The sequence below is a fragment of the Phascolarctos cinereus genome, unplaced genomic scaffold, assembly GCF_003287225.1.
Source record: "Phascolarctos cinereus isolate Bilbo 61053 unplaced genomic scaffold, phaCin_HiC Scaffold_726;HRSCAF=1367, whole genome shotgun sequence".
In the NCBI taxonomy this organism is placed as follows: domain Eukaryota; kingdom Metazoa; phylum Chordata; class Mammalia; order Diprotodontia; family Phascolarctidae; genus Phascolarctos; species Phascolarctos cinereus.
This window is the reverse complement of record NW_027556098.1, coordinates 164,871,950-164,894,269: the sequence shown is the minus strand read 5'-3', so window position 1 is coordinate 164,894,269 and position 22,320 is coordinate 164,871,950. Positions and strand designations below refer to the sequence as shown.

General features: G+C 35.5%; 1 protein-coding gene across 6 annotated transcripts in view; it reads right to left on the bottom strand.

Annotated features, from left to right (window-relative positions):
* Positions 1–22,320, bottom strand: part of KYNU (kynureninase) — a 156,874-nt gene that overhangs the window by 85,483 nt on the left and 49,071 nt on the right. For all 6 annotated transcript variants that reach the window (XM_020984723.2, XM_020984722.2, XM_020984721.2 and 3 more), the window contains one exon: positions 10,186–10,268. In XM_020984723.2, the coding sequence (XP_020840382.1) occupies positions 10,186–10,268 (83 nt within the window). The remainder of the gene's footprint in view (positions 1–10,185; positions 10,269–22,320) is intronic.

The following is a 22,320-nucleotide window of genomic DNA, read 5'->3' as shown; positions in this document are numbered from 1 at the left end:
TATCTTTCCCCCTAAATCCTCCTGTCTTTCTAACTTCTTTATTACTGTCTAGGACTCCACCATCCTCTCAGATACTCAGACACACAACTTAGTAATCATCCTTGACTCCTTCCTCTCTCATCCTCCATATCCAATCAGTTGCCAAGTCCTATCTACCTTTGGAAATTTTCTCTTATATATATTATCTTCTCTCTTCGTGTACTTCCACCACCCTGATGAGGGTGCTCAGCTCCTCATGCCTTAACTACTACCTGCTGATTGGTTTCCTTTCCTCAAGTATCTCCCCACTGTTGCTCATTCTTTATTCAGTAATCCTAAAATGCAGGTCTGACCAGGTGCCTTTTCCCTGCCCCCTACTATAAAGTAAATTCCAGTTACTCTCTCTTATCTCCAGAATCAAATACTAAATCCTTTGCTTGGGTTTTAAAGTCCTTCATAACCTGGCCCCTTCCTACCCTTCAATCCTTTTTCATTCATTCCTTTCCAGGCTTCACTCCTGACTCTGGAATTTCTCTACTAATTGTACAGAAACTCGTCACCCTAAAAAGTTTACTTTACTCCTAGACTTCTCATGCTGGAAGTAGCATCTGTCCTGTGGCCTCTTCCTCTAATTGGCTGGTTTCTCCCAGTACCTCCATTTTAAAGAGGAGAGTCAGACTAACCATGTCTTCATTGTTTTTTCCACACTGTACTCCTGACTCTCCAAACTTCCATAATTACCCCAACTAGGTCCTCCTTTCCCCACCTCTTACCCTCACATGCTTTCTCTACCCCACTTTCTTCCTAGCTTCCTTTTTTATGTGTTGTCTTCCCCCATTAGAATGTAAATGCCCTGAGGGCAGGAACTATTTCTGCTTCTTTTTGTATCCCAATGCTTATCACAGTGCTGGATACACAGTAAGCACTTAATCCTCGGGAAAAGGAACCAGCACATGCCCAGTGAGTGCAGAAGCAGTGGGGTGGGGACACCACTGCTGTGGGCACTTGCAGGAGGCTGGAGGTCTTGGTTTGAGCTCAAGATCAGAAAAGTGAACTAAAGATATGTGTATGTATGTATATATGTATGTATATAATACACACATATATGTATATGTGTGTGTGTAAGCGTATACATATGAATACCTATATATAAATATATCCCAATGCTTAACTGTAGCCTTGGGGTGGTGGGGAGAGGGGAGGGAGGGGGGGAAAAGAACAAAGTAAGAAGTGTACAGCAGAGAATAAAAGAAAACCTACAAAGAAGCAAAGAAAAGATGGACAGTTTTCAACATAATGAACAGTATTTAATACATAGGCTTTCTTGAAATGAAAAGTTATCACTGTACAATTTGAATCCTCTCCTATGTTTTGCTGTGCACATGAATTTTGTATGTTTTTTATTTTATATTTAATTTATAATGTTTCTTTTTCTTTTCTTATTATGTATTTAAGTTTTAGCATTTGTCTAAAATAACATAATAATATAATATAATCATCATAATAATATACATGAAAACGCCCTGGTTTTCTGTATACTCTTCTGAACTTTCTTGTGGTCTCTTCTGAGTATTTTTTTTTAAAAGTTTCACTGATGGTATTTTTTTCTTCTTTTTGAATTTTTTTCACTATTTGTCAACTTTTCCTCTATCTACACCTGCAATACATAACTTTTTCTAAATACTATTACCACACCTTTATTTTTATTTCTGACCTGACTAGATTGTTCCTAGGCATTGTTACTGGTATTTCCTCGCCTCCTTTGGGAGATTACCTGATACAGTAAAAGGGCTGGAAGTTTGTTGTCAGAGAACCTGTTTCCAAACTCTGGTTCTTCAGCTTCCCACCTGTATGGCCTTAAGCAAGTAATTTTACTTCTATGGGCTTCGGTTTCCCTAACTATAAAATAAGGTGGTTGGCCTACATGGCCTTAAAGGTTACTTCCATCTCTAAATCTATGATCCTGATTTTTGCTTTTTGTGTGTGTTAGTTGTTCAATAATTTTGTAGTGACCAGTAGATGCAATTTCAATGTATATTTTACAAGGTCTTTGGCCCCTTTGAAATGATATATAGAATAAAACTGTGAGAAATAAAAACCTAGAGGACAAAAATATGCAGTCTTTGTGTCTTGCACACTGTTTAATATTCTGTGGTTCCTTTAATTATAATTATTGATAGGGGTAACAATTGTAATGATTACAATAACACATTTATAGAGCATTCTAATGTTTATACAGTGCTTCACATATATTATTCAGCCTCATAATGACCTAATTAGGCAGTTATTACAGTTATTATGATCTTCATTCTACAGATGAGGAAACAGAAGCTCATAGAGGTTAAAGAGACTTGCTCATGGTTATACAGATAGTAAGTCTAAGAGGTAGAATCTGAAACTAGGTCTTCCTGACACAAAACTTCCAGGTATAAAACTCTGTACTATACCATGCTATTTTCTACATATTATCTAACTATAATGTATATAAATTGGTCAATAAAATTATCAAATCTTTACATAATTGCACATTTAAGAAAGAGTTGCATAAAATTCATAAATGGTAAAATGAGTCCAAACATAAAAATAAGCATACTTTTCTGTTTTCATTGCAGCATATCATGTAAATAAAGCTATATTTAAGTAACTGATATGAAAAGGTAAACAACTTGGACTTAAATGATCAATATTTTATCACAAGTATATAAGATTGGAAAACTGTTTTAAGAGATATGTGGAAGATATATAGCAACTAGTGAATTAATTGAACCTATAAAAAAAAGAATACGACACTTGTGTACTATGTATTATGCCAATTGACACAATCATGATTAAGGTGCAAGCATTTTAATAGTGCTTTATTTGCTTAACCTGTGAGTACTACAACACAAGAATACTACAGGATTATAGATTTAGAGCAGGAAAAGAGCTTAAAGGTCATCTAGTCAAATGCTCTTATTCTACAGATGAGGAAATGGGGTTCCAGAGACGACGAGTGACTTGATCAAAGTCACACAGTTGGTAAGTGGTGGAGAGAATCTGACCACAGGTCTTCTGACTCCATATCCACTGCTCATTCCCCTATACTGCCAAGTGTCCAGTGAAATGATGTTTCTAACTCCCTTTCGGTGGACAATGAAATCAATTACATCAAGTCCTTTAATCATGTCTTTAAGGAGACCACAGAAACTATCCTTCCAGCAAGCTGTCTTCTTTACGCCTTTTCATTTCATTTAGAGAAAGAATGTTTTAAACATATTTATGGTTCAGTTTCTCTAGTAGTATGGTAGATTGTTAGCACTCTTAGTGTATAATTTTTGTCCAAATATCAATAATTGTTAAATATTGTTTACTAAGAACTGTTATCCTGAGAACTCTCTATACTCTTTTTTGCCATTCCAATAGATGATGTATACATCAATAACTGTCATTTTTACATCTTCCCATTTTGCTTTGAACTTAATCTTCATGAATTTTTGATACTTATTCTTGAGATTTTGTTTTTATGGTAATATTAAGTCCATGTAATCATGAATATGTCATAGATCCAACTATAAATCACATAAGTTACAGTTATTTCTAAGTCTTATCTTTATAATTAGATTGCATTCTCTTTGGGGGCAGGAAACATATCAAAGATTAGTTTATCTTTGCATCCCCTATGGTACATAGGACAGTTCCTTGCAAATAGACACTTAATAAATATTTCTTCAATGCATTAATCAAAGAAGGAAAGAATTGGATATGTCCATGCAAAAGACCTGTACTTAGTGTCAGAAGAAATTGATAGAGTCCCACCTTACTACTACCTACTAGCTCTGTGATTTCAGGAAAGACACTTCACATCTGTAGATAATTTAAAATATAAAATTATTGAACTAGAGTCCCAGGGGTGGGGAACTTGCAGCCTTGAGGGCATGTGTGTGGCTCTCTAAGTCCTCATGTGAGGCCCTTTGACTGAACCCAAACTTCTGCGAACAATTCTGGGGTTTGGAAGCAGTCAAAGGGCCATACTTGAGGACCTAGAAGGCTATATGTGGTCTTGAGGCTCAGGTTCTCTACCCTTGAACTAGACCATCTCAACAGTGCCCTTCAACTGTAACATCATAAAAAGGCTTGCCATTTTACATACCATGAGATACCATGGCTCACTAAGACAGTTTGTAAGATAGCAAACTTTATATTTACTTTTCTATTCCTCTTGTATTTATGAAGAAATCTGCCATGAATGGGGCCAATTAAATCTTTTGATAGTGTTCAGTGTACTTAGAATAAAATCAGAAACAATGATATATAAAGAAAATTTTCCATAAATTGAAAAAACAAAGTATAACTCATTTGCTTCTTTTTATTTTAAAGGGAATTCCCCCAACTCATTGCAAAAATTTTCAAGTCTTGAAAATGAGAAATATTAGAACTCGAGGAAGAAATTTATGGAAAATTTTCATATCTTTGTTCACTAAACACTAGTGCTAGTGTACAACTAACTTCTACAGAGCAGTGTAGTTTAATGAAAAATGCACTCGATTTGAAGAGCTCTATCTAATGTTCTTCCTGTGGGACTTTGGATAACTCACTTCACTTCTCTGGGTCTCAGTTTTGTCATTTATAAAATAAGGAGGTTGGATCAAATGATTTCCAACATTCCTTCCAGCTCTAAATTGATGATCCTATCATCAAAAGTGGAAGAAATATATCTCTAGATATGATTTGTTGAGCTAAAAAAGTTTTTAATGAAATAACCATTTAATCTAAAGATTACCTTCATTGCATGACAACATTCCAAGTAAATATGACCCCATATTTGTCATTTCAAGCTCATGACTTTTGAAAGTTACATGTAAAGCTTTCATTTATTGAGTTTTATGTTTACAAAACAATTTTGGCTCATTTCAAAAGACAATTTTTGCCATTTGTAGGCCAAATTGTATTACAGGATAAATTTTATCCAATTTAATTAACCTGTAACAATATCCAAAGACTATAATCCAAAAGCCAAAATGAAATCTGTCTTCATATTAAAACTTTGGGCCATGTCACTGAGAAGGAAAAACCTCCCAAATCCTATACTTGAATCCATATTCCTCATATAGGATTTATAAGCACAAGCCCACCTATATTTTCCAAACAACTATCATTGTGTTTGGCAAACTGTGACACTTTTTTCTCCATATTACTATAACATCTGGTGAACTCTGACCCCAGTCAAAACAGTTTATAAGTACTGCTTCCCTGGTACTCATGACAATAAAAATAATAATAATGATGACTGATATTCATCCAGTGCTTTCAGAGTTATTATAGCATAGTGGATAGAGGACCAACCTTGAAGTCAAGAAGCCTGATGTTCAAGTTCTGCCTTTGAGACATACTCTCTATGTCATCATTTAACCTCTCAGTGTCTTGAGTAACTCTTAATGACTCTATGATACAGATGAGTCAATGATCAGTATCAGTGGTGAACTTTCCACTGGCTAACAGTCCCTTACATGAATAAGATCATAGGTCAAAGCTCTCTATTTTATTTATCTAAAACTTACAAAGCATTCCATGGATGTTATCTCATTTAGGACTCAGAAAAGCTTTGTAAGGTAACTATTTTAGCTATTATTATTCCCATTTTATAGATGACAAAAAAGGTTTAGGAAGATTACCTGACCCTTCTGTTGCTTATATGAGGCTACCTCTCTATTTCTTCGCACTAATGTCTGAATTGTTGTCATTTTTCTAGTTAAACATATAGACAAAAGCATCATCAATTTCTAATATCTTAATTTAATAGGAATATACTGGAAGTAGTATGAAGTGGTGAGGATACCAGCTTGTCATTCCATCTCAAGATGAGCCCTACCATCAATTCCAGTTTTTCATTTATGTTCCTCAGTTTGGGCACAATAAAGAACCTCTTGTTTTTACTGCCCTTAACTTTTTATATGATATATATTTAATACTGTAACATTTTAACAATAAAATGCTTTCCTATTTAATAAGTAAGTTGCTATAGAGCTATAAACATTTAAATGAAAAAGGGAAATTTGCTGCAGGTTTTAGTGCCTTTATGAATAAATCTTATGGCACAATAGCCACTTGCTGTTTTGTTTTGGGGTTTTTTTGGATATAGCTATGAACATCGTCCCTTCTCCACAGAATGAAAATAATAAGCCCAAAGTAATAGTATTAAAAATTAGTTTATAATTTGATATTAAACATAAAAACACAGGAAATTCAGTTATTTCTCCTGTTTTTATCTATCACAGAAATTGGGGGAAATGTATATAATCTTAGGTAAGAATATTTCATAAATGTTTTCAAATTTGTTTCTATTTTTTTCACAATTGCCTGAACTGAAAATGACTCCTAAATAATCAGTAAATATTAAGACAGCAGTATTAAACCCATATTTAATACAAATGCATATCTAATCCAGGATTATTATGATGCTAATTGTCTCCATTGGAGAAAAAAATCATCTAAATAATTCTGACACACATGAAAAAACTGTTCCTGGGTGCTAAAACCTGAATACTATTAGTGGTCTCATTTTATACCTGTTATAGAACTCCCTATAACCATTTAATAAGTCTTGTGAAGAAAATGCTTACTGAATAATATTTCATACAAGATAGAGGGAAGTTGCTAAATAAGTATGTTTATTCATTCAGAATTGGTTGAGTGGTCAAAACCAAAGAGTAATCACTAATGCTTAGATGTTAGCTTATCTCCATTGAAGGAGCCCTAGAATTTTTCTTGGTCCTGTGAGGCCCAACATGTTTATCACTAGCTTGTATAAAGGTACAGATGTCATGCTGATCACATTTGCAGCAGATACAAAATTGGAAGGAATAGCTAATACAATGAACAAAAGATTCAAGTTTCTAAACAAGACCCTTTAAAACACTGGGCAAAATCTAAGATGATGAAATTCAATAGGGATAAATATATAATCTTACTCTTGAACTTTAAGAAATCAATTTCATAAGCATAAGGTTTGGCCACACTGGAGTTTACCTGAAAAAAAATATCTGGTGGATTGTAAATTCAACATGAGTCAACAGAGTGATATAGTGGCCAAGAAAGTTAATGCATACTTTGACTACATCAAGAGAGGCATCATCTCCAGGAATAAAGAGAGGAGAGTACCACTGTACTCTACTCAGTTCAAGCCATGTCTAGAGTCCTGTGATAATTTCTGGGAGGTGAATATTAAAAAAGATGATCATCTTTAGAAACAAACATTTTTGGAAAAGACAAACAAATATCACAGACAAACTAGAAAGTACTTAGAGAAAGATAATCAGGATGGTGAAGACCTCATGCACAATCAGGATTGGGTGAACTGGGTATGTTTGGCCTGGAGAAAACTAAACTAGGGACATACCTATATAAAGTGTTGTGACATGGAAAAGGGACTAGGTTTGTTCTGCTTGTTCTCAAAGAGGAGAACTAAAAGGAATGTGTGGGAACTACAAGAAGGCAAATTTTGGAATGAAATAAATAAATACATCATAATAATTAGTTATCCCAGAATTTAACATGTTGCCTTGGAAAAATAGTACGATTCCCCTCACTAGCAGTCTGCCTGAAAATAAGGTATTACCACTTTTCCACTGTAGAAGTGATTCTCGTTCAAGTACTAGTTGAATTACATATGGATTTTGAGATCCTTTCTAACTCAAAGCTTCTAAAGTTCATTCAAGAATTATTGGATAAACATACAATAGTCTTGCCAATTACCATGCTAAGTTCTATAAATACAAAGGAATATAAGACAGTGATACAGGAGAGCAGACTTACAAGCACTTATAAATCACGTAGACAATATATGTTATAGGCGTTCAACAAAGAGGTCAGAACTCTATGGGGGGTCTTGGCTGTAAAGATTTCACAAAGAAAATGTGGCTTGACCTGAGTTTTGACAGAGGGGAGCATGAATGGAACATAATGGAACAATTATTATGAGAGAATCCATAGTAGAACATGTTGAGTTTGAGACATCCATGAGTGTTCATTTTTGGAAAAGTCGATCAAGATAAGATAATCAAAAGCCCTGAATGCCAGGCTGAGTTTGGGTTTTAAACTATAGAGTGGGGATATACGGAAGATGTCTGAGTAGGACAGTGACATTATAGAAGGAATTGTTTTTGACAGAGTCTACTCTGGTGGTAGGGTATAGCATAGAGAGGAGTGTGGAAACACTGGATAGAGAGAAACCAGCTAGAATACTACTGCAGCAAAGTAAGCATGGTCCCACAGAATACCTGTTGAAAATATATCACTCTTCTTGATAAAACGTGAGAAACTACAGGTGCATAATATTCTATTAAGACCGCTAGGCGCGGTTGTTTTGTCAGTTTTACTTGTTTTTATTTGTTACAAGAAAAGGTTTATGGGAGCATGTATATCAAACAATGATTTTGATGTAAAAAAAACATAAAGAATCAATAAAACGCTATAAGTCATATTGTGGTATGGTTGTTCTACTAGGGTGGTTGCAGTGGAGAATAAAAAGAAAGAGAGATATTAGAGGTATTATTAAGGAAGACTCAACATAAATTCAAGTGTGTAAGGGAAACAGCATAAATATATGTAAGTGTATGTACATACATACATATATGCATGTATCCAAAAATGTATGCAATGTGTGTTCAAATTATATTAGCTATGGATTTCTATGTTGCTACCCAAGACTACTATTTCATAATGAAACAAATAAACCATGTTTTGTTATTTCTAGGCTATCAAGCTAGCCTCCAAATCAGAGAACGTGATTTTAAAGCAAGTATTTTATTTTTGTTTTGAGATGGAGTGGGGTGGGATCTGGATCTATGATTTTATCAGTATGGAAATTCCCTCCACGTATGCAGATTAGCAACTGATCTACAACTTTACAGTCTCAACAGTGTAGTCTTGGAACTGCATACTGGGAGGTTGACTAGTCTGTGATCTCAAAGTTAGTAAGTGTTATTGGAAGGATTTAATACCAATTCAGTGCTTCTTGTATCCATGGCATCTCTCTATCCATTATTCCATGACATAAAATCACATATCACAGTGACTGGGGTGGGGGTGGGTGCTCTGGGTTCCCACAGGAAAGAATGGTTATGCTATTGACAAAGAGAAGAAATGTTAATGGAGGATTTGATTGGCAGGTGAAATGCCTTCACAGGAAGATGTTAAATCTGGCTTCAGATTTGTTGAATTTGAGATAACAATAGAATTTCCAATAGGAAATTATACTGGCAATATGGAATTAGAAGTAAAGGCTAGAGATAAAAATGTGGTAATAACTCACACTGCTGAATCAAACTAGTTGAAGCTAAGCTAATGAACTGAATAGAATAAGAGGAGAAAATAATAATAATAAAAAACAATAACCCATTTCAAGGGAGGCCTTCTCAAACTTTTCTTTGTCCTTCTAAAGACAGTCTAAATGTCATAGGTTGATAGAATAATAGATTTAGAGTTAGAAAAATTTCTGAGAATCACAGGTAATAAAATCAATCAACCCATATATACTAAGCACCTATTATGTACACATAGCAAGGATAAAAAGCAATCACTATACTATACTGCATTAATTGAACCTAATACAACCACAAATTGATATTCAGAAGGTTGAATACATGTATGCCTGTGGCAAGGATCTGGCTGATCATGTAGAAAGGAAAAGAACAAACATGGTATGGACAGTGCTATTTTTCAGTGAATCTATGCTGTTATCACATCAAACAATGATGTAAATGAAAAATAATTTTAAAAACTCTAAGATATTAGGCTATGTGCTATGAATTGTCTAAAACACAAGGGAAAATGTTAGTTATTCCACTCACCAGGGTTTCCTTATCTTTTTAATATAAGAGGGATGGGTGTGGAGAGAGAACACAGAAATTTATATAAATATTGAGGGAATCTTTTTAGCATATAGAGTACTGGTTTTTGTTTGTTTCTGTGTTTGTTTGCTTTATATCAGCCAGGTTAGGCAGTTTAGGTCAGTTTATATATGCAGCAAAAATCTTTACCTAATGTTAGTCATACAATATTACCTATAGCCAACCTTTAGTATTATAATCAAAAATGCACTAAGGAGTAAACAGAAACTTATTATTAGTACTCCAATAAAATTTATCACTTTACAATCAATATTTAAGCTTCAGAATAAACAATTTATGTTCTTTTTTTGGGAAAAGATTTATTGTTATTTATACTTACCTACAATGTTATTCATAAGGTGCACAATGCACTCATCTCCTGTAATCCAAGGACGTTTTCCTACTTCATGACCATAACTTCCCCTGAAATGGAAAAAGGACACAGAAATACCTGAGCATTTTATTTTGGGAAATATTTTGGGCATTAGAAATTGACTGATTTCCAAACTAGTCTTCATAACTTATTTGTAATTATGAAAAATATTTTTAAGCAACAATATTTCAAAACTCTTTCAACTTGTCTATTGTCATGTTTTCTGGTTATTTTTCCATTGGGAAAATACAATTTATTTACATTTTTTCAATATTTATAATCTGATTTATTTTCCATTCTTTAACTGATTTCTTTCATTTACAATAAGATCATCAGGTATTAAGTCAACTGTGTAATCCCCTTCATAAACCCTGGTCTTAAAACCAGGAGAACAAGGACTAAAAGGCTAAAATAAAGTTAAAAATTTAGTCAAATATCTGCAAATTGAATAGGTTTGCATAATGTCATCATCTATATGATACCCCTTATGGATAACCCTTAAAAATATTGACCAAAATACCCAATTCAACACCATTCCCTGACTGACTGATTTTCTGCTAGTTCTTTCCATCTTTTTTCTCATAACTTTTTCTGGAAATTTCATTTAATTCAATAAAAATTTTGAATGCTTACTATGTATGAGGCATTGGACTAAATGCTAGGGAATACAATTAACTATTCCACAAACATTTATTAAGTACCTAAAATGTTCTAGGCACAAAGATTTAAATGGGGAAATTCCTCATCTTAAAGGCAGAAGATACAACACATGAACTGTTACGCATTAAGAAGGATAGGATAAGATGAGTCAAAAAAGAAATCTTGTCAAAAGTGCTTTAGCAAAGAATATTATCATTCAGAAGAATAACAAAGTCTTCACAGAATTGAGGTTCAAAGGAAAATAAGCAATCAGCAGAGTTTATTCATTTTCTACCATTCAGCATTTTAATTATTATCTAGAGATACAAAAGAAATATAATAAATAGGTCAGTTTATATATTGGCTAAATAGAAATAGAAGAAATCTCTTAATAAAAATAATAAGTGAATGTTTAGAAAAACATGTAAAAGGGCATATGAAACTTTAAAAAAGACAATGACTCATAAAATTGTACAGCTGAAATGAATCAATGAAACTCTAATCAAATCACTTAACCTCTCTGAGCCTCAGTTTTCTTAACTGTAAAATTAGGGGTTTCAAAGCCCTGTAAGGTTCCTTACTGTTCTAAATCTATGATCCTATGATAATTTAGTCTTAATTTTACTGCTGAGAAATTTTACTAACCTTAATTTTACTGATTAGAAAACTGACACCAAGAGAGGATAAATGACTTATTCAAGAGCATAAAAAGATATGGCAGAGCTATGACTAAGAACTTCCTCTCCTACATCTAAATCTTGTGTTTTATCCGACACAAATAAAGCTATGTATAAAATAAAAACAATAACTCAAACAGCACTTTATGGTTACAAAATTCTTACACATATATTATCCAGTTTGATTCTTGCAATAACTTTGTGAGATAAAGAATGTAATTACTACATCCATTAAGGAAATATATAAATAAGGGTCAGAGAAACAGTGACATATACACAAGAAATATACCTACTAATCATGGCAAAGAGAATTTTAACCAGGTATTCTAACTTTAAATTTAGTACTCTGTTCAGTTAGTTGCATATGTCTCAGCTAATAATTAACTAATAAACAGTTATTAAACACCTACTTATTTTTATTATTTTTTTAATATAAATTTATTTATTTTTAGTTTTCAACATTCACTTCCACAAGATTTTGAGTTCCAAATTTTTGCCCCATCTCACCCCTCCCCCCACCCGAAGATGGCATGCATTCTGAACATACATTCCCCTAGTCTGTCCTCTCTTCTATCTCTCCTCCCTTCTCTTATCCCCTTCCCCTTCTTTTTTCCTGTAGGGCAGGATAGACTTCTGTACCTCATTTCCTGTATTTCTTATTTCCCAGTAGCATGTGAAGATATTATTTTAAAACATATGTTTTTAAAACTTTAGGTTTAAAATTTTCTTTCTTCCTCCCTTCCCACCCACCCTCATTGAAAAGACAAGCAACTCAATATAGGTTGTACATGTGCAGTTATGCAAAACACTTCCATAGTAGACATGTTGTGAAAAACTAACTCTATTTCCCTTAATCCTATCCTGCCCTCCCATTTATTCTATTCTTTCTTTTGACCCTGTCCCTCCTCAGAAGTATTTGCTTCTGATTACCCCCTTTCCCAATCTGCCCTCCTCTCTATCATCCCCCTGCTCTCTTGTCCCCTTCTCCCCCTATTTTCCTGTAGGGTAAGACAGATTTCCATACCCAATTGAATGTGTATGTTATTCCCTCCTTAAGCCAAATCCTATGAGAATAAGATTCCTCATTCCCTCTCACCTTCCCCTTTTCCCCTCCACTGTAAGAGCTTTTCTTTTCTGTTTTTTTTGTGAGATAATTTACCCCATTCTACCTCTCCCTTTCTTCTTCTCATCCTCTCTCATCCCTTAATTTTATTCTCCAGATATGACCCCTTAATCTTCAACTCACCCTGTGCCTCTTCTATCTATCTATCTATCATACACATTAATTTTTTTCCTCAACTACCCTAATACTGACAAAGGTCTCATGAGTTATAAATATCATCTTTCCATGCAGGAATGTAAACAGTTCAATCTTAATAAGTCTCTTATGATTTCTCTTTCCTGTTTACCTCTTCATGTTCCACTTGAAAAGTCAAATTTTCTATTCAGCTCTGGTCTTTTCATCAAATGCTTGAAAGTCCTCTATTTCACTGAATGATCATTTTTTCCCCTGAAGGATTATACTCAGTTTTGCTGGGTAGGTGATTCTTGGTTGTAATCCTATCTCCTTTGCCCTCCGGAATATTATATTCCATGCCCTGTGGTCCTTTAATGTAGAAGCTGCTAAATCTTGTGTTATCCTGATTGTGTTTCCACAGTACTTGAATTGTTTCCTTCTGGCAGCTTGTAATATTTTCTCCTTGACCTGGGAACTCTGGAATTTGGCTATAATATTCCTAGGAGTTTTCCTTTGGGGATCTCTTTCAGGAGGAGATCTGTGGATTCTTTCAATTTCTATTTTGCCCTCTGGTTCTAATATATCAGGGCAGTTTTCCTTGATAATTTCTTGAAAGATGATTTTGATCATGGCTTTCAGATAGTCCAATAATTTTTAAATTCTCTCTCCTGGATCTATTTTCCAGGTCAGTTGTTTTTCCAATGAGATATTTCACATTGTTTTCTAATTTTTCATTCTTTTGGATTTGTTTTACAGTGTCTTGATTTCTCATAAAGTCACTAGCTTCCAATTGCTCTATTCTAATTTTTAAGGAAGTATTTTCTTCAGTAATCTTTTGGACTTCCTTTTCCATTTGGCCAATTTTTCTTTTTAGGGCATTTTTCTCCTCATTGGCTTTTTGGACCTCTTTTGCCATTTGGGTTAGGCTATTTTTTAAGGTGTTATTTTCTTCAGTATTTTTTTGGGTCTCCTTTAGCAAGCTGTTGACTTGTTTTTCATGATTTTCTTGCATCACTCTCATTTCTCTTCCCAGTTTTTCCTCTACTTCTGTTACTTGCTTCTCAAAATCCCTTTTGAGCTCTTCCAAGGCCTGGGACTGATTCATATTTTTCTTGGAGGCTTTGGATGTAGGAGCTTTGACTTTGTTGTCTTCTAGTTGTATATTTTGATCTTCTTTTTCACCATAGTAAGATAATATAGTCTGATTCTTTTTGCACTGCTTGCTCATGATTATAGCCAGTTACTTGAGTTTTAAACTCTTTGTTAAGGTAAGAGTCTGCTTCCAATGTGGAGAGTGTACTGTCCCAAGCTTCAGGGGTTTGTATAGCTGTTTTCAGAGATACTTGTAGGGACCAGTAAATTTTCAGTTCTTCCAAGGTGGTATGATAAGGGGCAAGCTGTTTACTCATTTCCTGGCCTGTGACCACAAGTATTCCTTTCTGTCCTATACTTGTGAGGAGGGGTTCCTCTCTACAGCCACTACAAGCTCCACCACGCCAGCACTCCTCCTCACCCCAGCACCACCTCCCAGAACTGTGATCCAGATCCAAACACGGGCAAAGCAAGAGATTCCTGCCTCAGCACTGGCAAAGAGATCCCTGCAGTCCCTCTCTGATCAGCCACTGGATTCCCCCTCAGTCTGTGGGCCAGAAGCTGGGGAAGCAGCTGCCCCCCCCCCACCAATGCCACACTCTTGGGGAATGGAGCTGAAACCCTGCCTTCCTCTCTGAGCACCGCAGAAACAGACTTTTCCCACTGACCTTCTAAGTTGTCTTTGGCATTGGTGGATTGAGGAGTCTGGAAGCCACCACAGCTGCTCAAGATTCAGTCCTCTGAGGCCTGCTCCAGGTTTGCTGCAGCCTGTGTGCCAACGCTGCACTGCGCTCCCAGCCTGGCACAATACACCTTTCTGATCAATCATCCAGGTTGTCTTGGGCTGGAAATTTGTTTCACTCTGTCTTTTTGTGGGTTCTGCTGCTTCAGAATTTGTTTAGAGCCATTTTTTTATGAGTATTTGGAGGGGTTTGGGGGACAGCTCAAGCAAGTCACTGTTTTCACTCCGCCATCTTGGCTCCACTGCCGGCTTAAACACCTACTTTTGAGGCAACTAGGTGGCAAAGTGGATACAGCTCTGGCCCTGGATTCAGGAGGACCTGAGTTCAACAAGCCTCAGTCAGACACATAACACTTACTAGCTGTGTGACCCTGGGCAAGTCATTTAACCCCATTGCCTAGACAAAACACACACACACACACACACACACACACATACACATACACACACACACACACCCCACCTACTTTTGTGTCAGGAATGTGCCAAATTTGGGGGATACAAAACAATGCAAAAGACAGTCCCTGTTCTCAAGCAGCTTACAAACTAATGGGGGAAACAACAGGCAAGTAAAAGTATACAAAGCAAGCTACTTACAGGATAAATAGGAAATACTAAATAGAGAGAAAGCACCAGAATCAAGAGGGTTTGGGAAGGGGTCTCTGTAAAAGATGGAATTTTAGTTGAAACTTGTTTGTTCTTCATTCTTTGAAGATGACCATGACATCAAGAAATGGATACTATGACTTCCAAGTGAAGTGGATTTAAGTGAGAGAGGCCGTGCAAAGTCATCAACCTCACTCTCTCCTCCAGAGCCATCTTTAAGTTAGGACTTGAAGGAAGCCAGAGATGTCAATGGGTGGAGTTGAAAAGAGAGCATTCCAGGGATTGGGGACATTCAGAGAAAATACCTGCAGCCGAAAGATAGAGTGTCTTGTTTATAAAATAGTCAGAAGGATAGTGTCGCTAGATCAAAGATGATGGAGAATAAGGTGTAAGAGACTGAAAAGATAGGAGAGGTTTGGTTACAAAAGACTTTGAACTCCAAACAGAGGATTTTGTATTTGATCCTGGAGATGATAGAGTTCCACTAGAGTTTACTGGGTATAGGGGATGACATGATCAGACTTGTACTTTAGGAAAACCACTTTGGTGGCTGAATGAGGATGGATTGAAGTGAGGAAAAACTTAAGAAGGCAGGTAGACTTACCAGCTGGCTATTGAAAATAGTCTATGGATGAATAATACCTAGATTATGAGGCTGGGGGACTGGGAAGATGGTGGTGCCCTGTGCAGTAATAGAGAAATTTTAAAAGGAAGAGGGTTTAGGCAGAAAGATAATGAGTTCAGTTTTGGACATGTTTAGTTTAAGATGTCTGAAAAATAGTTGAAGATGTAAGATGGGAGGTCAGCAGAGAGGCTGGGGCAAGATAGGTAATTTGACAATAATCAGCATAGAAATTATAATTAAATCCACAGGAACTGATGAGATCACCAAGTGAAATAGTGTAGAAAAAGAAAAGAAGGGGACCCAGGACTGAACCCTGAAGGAAACTTATGGCTGGATGGCATGATCTGGATGAGGAGCTAGTAAAGGAGACTGAGAAGGAGCAGTCAGATAGGTAGGAAGAGTACCAGAAGACAGTAGAGTCTCAAAAACATAGAGAAAATATCAAGGAAGAGAGTGTGATCGACAGCCTCAAAGGCTACAGAGAGGTCAAAGACAATATGATTTTGGTGGAATGATAAGGTCAGAAGACAGATTGTAAGGGAAATAAGAAGAAAGTGAACAGAAAGTGGAGGCCTTTTCAAGAAGTTTGGCCACAAAGGACAGAAGAGATATACGATGGCAGTGAGGATGGAAGGATCAAATGAAGATTTTTTAGAGACATGGAGACATGGGTATGTGCAGACAACAGGGAATCAAAGGGAGAGATTGAAAATAAGTGATATAGTAGGAATGACAAAAGGGGAAATCTTTTTGAGGAGATAGGATGGAATGGGATCTTTTGAACAAGTAGAGTGGGGTTAGCCTTGGTAAGAAGCAAAGCTACTTCATCACGTGAGACAGAGGTGAAGGAGGAGTTAATGGTAGAAGGAATCTGAGTGACAACAAATGAAGAAAGGAGGAAAAGGGAATTCAAAGCAAATGGTCTCAATATTTTCTGTAAAACATGAGGCAAAGATCTCAACTGAGAAGGTAGGGAAAGGGGGAGCCATGGAAAATTAGAGGAGGGATGAGAAGGTTTGGTAGAACCACTGTGAAGAGTGAGTTAGTGAGTTGATAAAAGAGGTATAGATTGACTAGCATCAGTGAGGACCTGGTTGTGGTGGCATAGCATAAATTTTTAGTGGACCCAGTTAACAGTGGTTGCATGATTTTTTTTCAGTAGCATCTGTATATGAGTCAAGATGGCAAACAATGTTAAGCAGCATCTGTATATGAGTCAAGGTGGCAAATGGTGGGAGTGATCCAAGGCTGGGGCAGTATGTAATTGATGATATAAGGGGACTAGGGATTCAAGAAAGGAGAACAATGTACAGTTGAATTGGTTCAGTAAGGAATCAAGAAGGAGACAAGGATAGAGAGTGTCTGGCCTGAAGAGAAATGAGGGGCAAAGGCATGGGAGGTCACAGTGCAGATGAAGAGTATGGTTTTGTGGGGGAAATACAGAGAGAGCGGTGAAAAGACAATAGGTTATGATCAGATAAGAGGATTTTTGAAGTTTTAAACATGGAGGTGGAATATTTGTGAGTGATAGCAATATCAAAGGTATAAACATCTTTGTGTATGGCTAAACTGGCATGGAAAAGTAGCTCATAGGAAGTGAGTTGGTTGGGGAATTGAGTGGTTTGAGTGTTTGAGGGAGAGTTAATATAGAATAGAGAGCCATATAACAAACTCATTGAGGAAGGTAGTTGAGTGACCAAGGATTCTATAGACAACAAATAGGTTTTGATTGGGTGGTAGATCTAGTATGAACCTCAAAGGAAGAGAGGTTATTGAGTGATAGAGATAGGAGGAAAACCTGGGAGTGGTGATGGAGAGCAAGCAATATTCTAATTTCCCTATCTCGACCAGTAAGCTGAGAAAAATGAGTAAAGGTGCAGCCAGTACTGAAAATATTGGCCAAGAAGGTTGGCAAACATCTGATTAAAAACTAGTTTCTTCTTGCAAGACAATGAAGACATACCTATCTTTTCATGCTACTTTGGTTACTTTGTTCCAACATTTATTTAAATATTAAACATTGGCTAAGTCAATTCAAATTAACAAATATTTATTGAGTACTTACAGTGACTCTGAGCTAGGTATTATAAGGAATACAATGAGTGTTGCCTTGTACTCAAAGAGCATACAATCTTGCAAATTTAGTTCATTTTATACTTACAAGTTGGAATATATTTTAGTGTTATACAAATGCAAAGTAGAAGTTAAATAAGTTCTACTTCATTTATTCTTTCATAATTGCCCTCTAAGCTTTCCACACCATTTTTGATTAGTTTTTCTTGCTGGAGTTTTATTTTACCATGCCATTATCTTTCTCAGGATGAGTCTAGGATCAAGTATCCATACCCTAAGGACAATGTCTATGTAGCCAAACAAATATACAATTTTACATATTACTAATAAAAAATATAAATCACAAAATCAAAGAGATTAGAAATGAAAAGAATATTAAAAGGACATATTTCCCAGTCCGTATATTTAAGAAGGTATGGAATTATTCCCATTCAATATATGGGATAACTTAAGTAGGAAAGTTAATTGACTTCATTGAAATTAAGAGCTAATAAGTGATGAGTACATACCGTAACCAAGGATTGTTCCCTTTGAAGGCAGTATTCTTAAGGAGTATTGCATTTGTGTATTTGCTTTCTTGGGAGGTAATATGATGCAATGGAATAGAAACCATACTGACTTTGGAATGAAAGGACCTGGGTTCAAATCTTAGCTTTGCCACTTATCTGTATGATTTTGGCTAAATCACTTTATTTCTCTAGGCCTCCAATTTTCATCTTGAAAATGAAAGGGTGGCCTAAATTATCTCTGAGAGTCTTTTTTAGATGTAAATCTATGGTTCTATGAATTGTGTTGATCTCTTTGGGAGACAATGAGAGTTGACACTTCATCTTGAAAATGTTTTATAAATTGCTTCCCCCTTTTAAAGAATATTGGACGTATTTACATTATAATATTCTTCCAAACTTAGCCCTGCTGTCTGAATGAGAAAATAACTGATCAATCTATCAATCAACACCTATTGAGTTCCTAGATGTGACAGGCTAGATGTGATAATATATGCTGGAGAACACAAATATATAAAGATATAGTCCCTGACGTTTAAGAACAATGGATATTGAAGGAGATATGACATACACTCATAAAATGATAACTAACAATATCAGGCAGTCTATAGTGGCCTATGACTAAGTGCTAAGTACTAAATTTTCTAAAGCACAGAGTTAGTACTTGTGATTTTCAGAGGAGACAACTATGTAGTGACACAGTCAATAATGGTTAAGCAACTACAATTAGAGGAAAGATTCTCCATGAAAATTTTCAGAATTGAAATTGGAAAAAAAAGCCACCCTAGGTATCTGTGACTATCCTCATCCTAAAGTATAAAACAATATCAATCAACAAGCACTTATTAAATGCCTATTACATGCCAAAAACTATGCAAGCCATTAATTGTAATCCTAAAGTGAGATCTCTGAGTGCAATTGATGGGGTGTGGCCCAACCAGAGGTCTTCGCCCCTTGTACCAAAGGGAATCTAGCTCCCCTTTGTCTACAGGCCCAAGCCCTTCATCTCCCTTTGAAAGCCTTAGCCTACCTTTTAATCTCATTCAGATACCTTTCAGTTCCTTCATTATCTATTCCCATTGTCTATTCAATCTCTTAGACATTCCAATCTCTGGGAATTCTCACCCAGACCCTTTTCCCAGACCATTTTCCCAGATCATTTTCCCAGACCCTTCCCTGGTCACACAAAGTATATAAGATCTACTCTGGCCCCCATTCGGGGCTGAGAATCTCAGGCTCACAAGGCTGAGAACCTCTCATGCCGGTCGTCCTTATGGGCATCATCTGGCCTAATGTTTTATCACTAATAAACTTTTCCTCTGGCTGAAGAAGATTTGAGTTGAATTCATTCAGGCAGGGCCCAGTACCACAATCTTGGGGTCCCAGCAGCACCCCAAAGTCCTAGACCTCTTCATAATTACAGGCTCAGAAGAAAACCAAAGCTATCTAAGTCTACATCATTTTCCACCAAGCAGGGTACAACATTGGAAAAGGCAGTATTTTTTAACTTGGGAACAAAATGTCTGAGTAATTTCACCTCCCCCCCCAATTTAGTTCAAACTGTTTGCTTCTGCCAATTAAGGGTGGGGATAGGAGGAGTTTTTCCAAAAGTTTCCTAATTAACTTTCCAGAGGAAAGGGGGCCAAACAGTACAAATAGTAAGGTATAGTGATACAATTTAAAAACGCGTTTTATATAGATCTATCTAGTCTTAATTTTCCTTCCTTCATTAAGATGCTCAAAGTCAATGTTTGCTGAAGAGTTTAGAATTTTATAGAAATAGTTCCCCTATTTCTGAGTTTTTCATTTTTAAACTTCACTACTTTCTCAGAATGAATTGAATGCTGAAATCTCCCTTCATCAATATGTGGTATGTAATACATTTTAAAAGTAACAACCAAATTATACATCAACATGTCAAAGTACATAAAAATACAAATTAATATAAAAACTAATTTAAATAAGAGAAAAATTAATTTTTGAAGGACAAAACAATACTCAGAACTAAGAAGGAAGAGAAGGGTGGTTAGTCATTATTATTCACATTATTATTATATTGCCTGCAGCTTGCCTATTCCTTGACTTCCAATATAAATGCTAAAGACAAAAATCATTATCGTTAAATGGTAGTTAAAGGCAGATACTTGGATCTTTTTTATTTTAATCACATAGAACTCTATAGCCTTTGCTGATAGCACAATATATCTTATTACATTTAGGTAGTAAAATTCTATGCTTTGCCTCAGAGAATTTATATCACTGAATATTATGCTACCTTACTCCTAACTCTGGTAGACATTGGTAGTAATAATCTTTAAGGATCCATTTCTGAATTCAGTGCTCTTGGCATTCTACACCTCATACCTCCCATATCATACACAAAGTCTATTGCCTCATTTCATCAGCCGGGTAGCCTGCAATAGTAAAATGAATTTAGTGTTACACAAGTAAACTACTACATGACATGATCCATCATTAGAAAAAGTTGATGTAGATTAAACTGCAGTTAGAAGCATATGCACTAGACTTGAGAAGACTGTATTACTATCATTCAAAAAATATCTAAATCGTTTCAGCATAAGAACCCTCTTTTTACAAATACTCTGAAGGAAAAGATGGCATGAAAGACAGCTAGCTTATTACAACAGCACATACCAGGGAAATTAAATCATTACAGCTCTGTGTTTTCAGAGCTACCTGAGGGGCAATGTTTGTCTCAGTCAATGGTATAGCTATGAAATCAAATTAGAAAGCAAACAGAATTATGGGTCTTCAAAGCACCTGGATAATTTTTCAAATCTATTTAGCCTTTTCTCTCACAGCTTGGATCATGCTAAAACTATGCTAGAAAGATGAAAATCTATCATATTTTGAAAGATCTTACAATTTTACAACTTCTCTTAATAATCCATTTCCAATTAACAAACAAAATTATTGGGGAAAATGTCCTTATAATCAATACGGATTCTTATACTTTTTTTTCATAACCATGGGTTTTTTACATTATAGAAATACTAATGTTGGATGTAACACTAATAATCACATAGGAAATAGAAATTCTCATTGCGTCATGAACAAACACATATCTTGTTTCATGTCCACTCAATTTAAAATGTCCATGCATTCTGTTACTATTTTTCTACTTTTAAGTCCTTACAATACTATTTTTTTCACTTGCTAGACTCTCCTTTAAATAAAATCAGTGATAATTGTGTATAATTATTAACCAGTAAATTTCTCACAGGAGGTTCTTAATATCCATTGAATGAATAAGTAGATAGATTAGATTGATAGACTTGATATTCCCAGACACAATTGATATAGGAATCATATATCCTATTGCTGCAGTGTAGAGAGGTTCTTTGTATAATATTTATCTAGCTAATGAGGCCCCAACTCGTCAAGTATAGAACTATCTTTTGCTGTTGTCTGTAAGCACCTTTCTCCTACAACCTCTCTTTTCTACCTGAATCTATGCCCATACATTACCTTCCAAAAATCTCTAGGTCCATTGTTTACCACTTCCAGCAAACCCTCATTGCAAAAAAAAAAAAAAATTAGCAGCAGAAATACCATTTTCCCAATACTCAGCTATTACGTGAGAAGAGAATCATAAGAATGTAAAAGTTTTCCATTTCCAAATGTTGAGACTTGCTATTTATTTTACCACATAAATTTTAAAAATTAAAATTCCACTAATAAATTGTGTAAGCCATAAAATGTTGAAATTGAAACTTAGAAACAACAATAATAATCCCACATTTATCTTTGTTTCTCAGGAAGTCCTCCTATCAAACTTTGTCATAGCCATCTTGGTATTTTTTAATAACAGTTTCATTTTTTGGGTTGCAAAATTTATACAATTGCATCAAGTCTTTATCTCATGTTGCACATGTGTACATGAG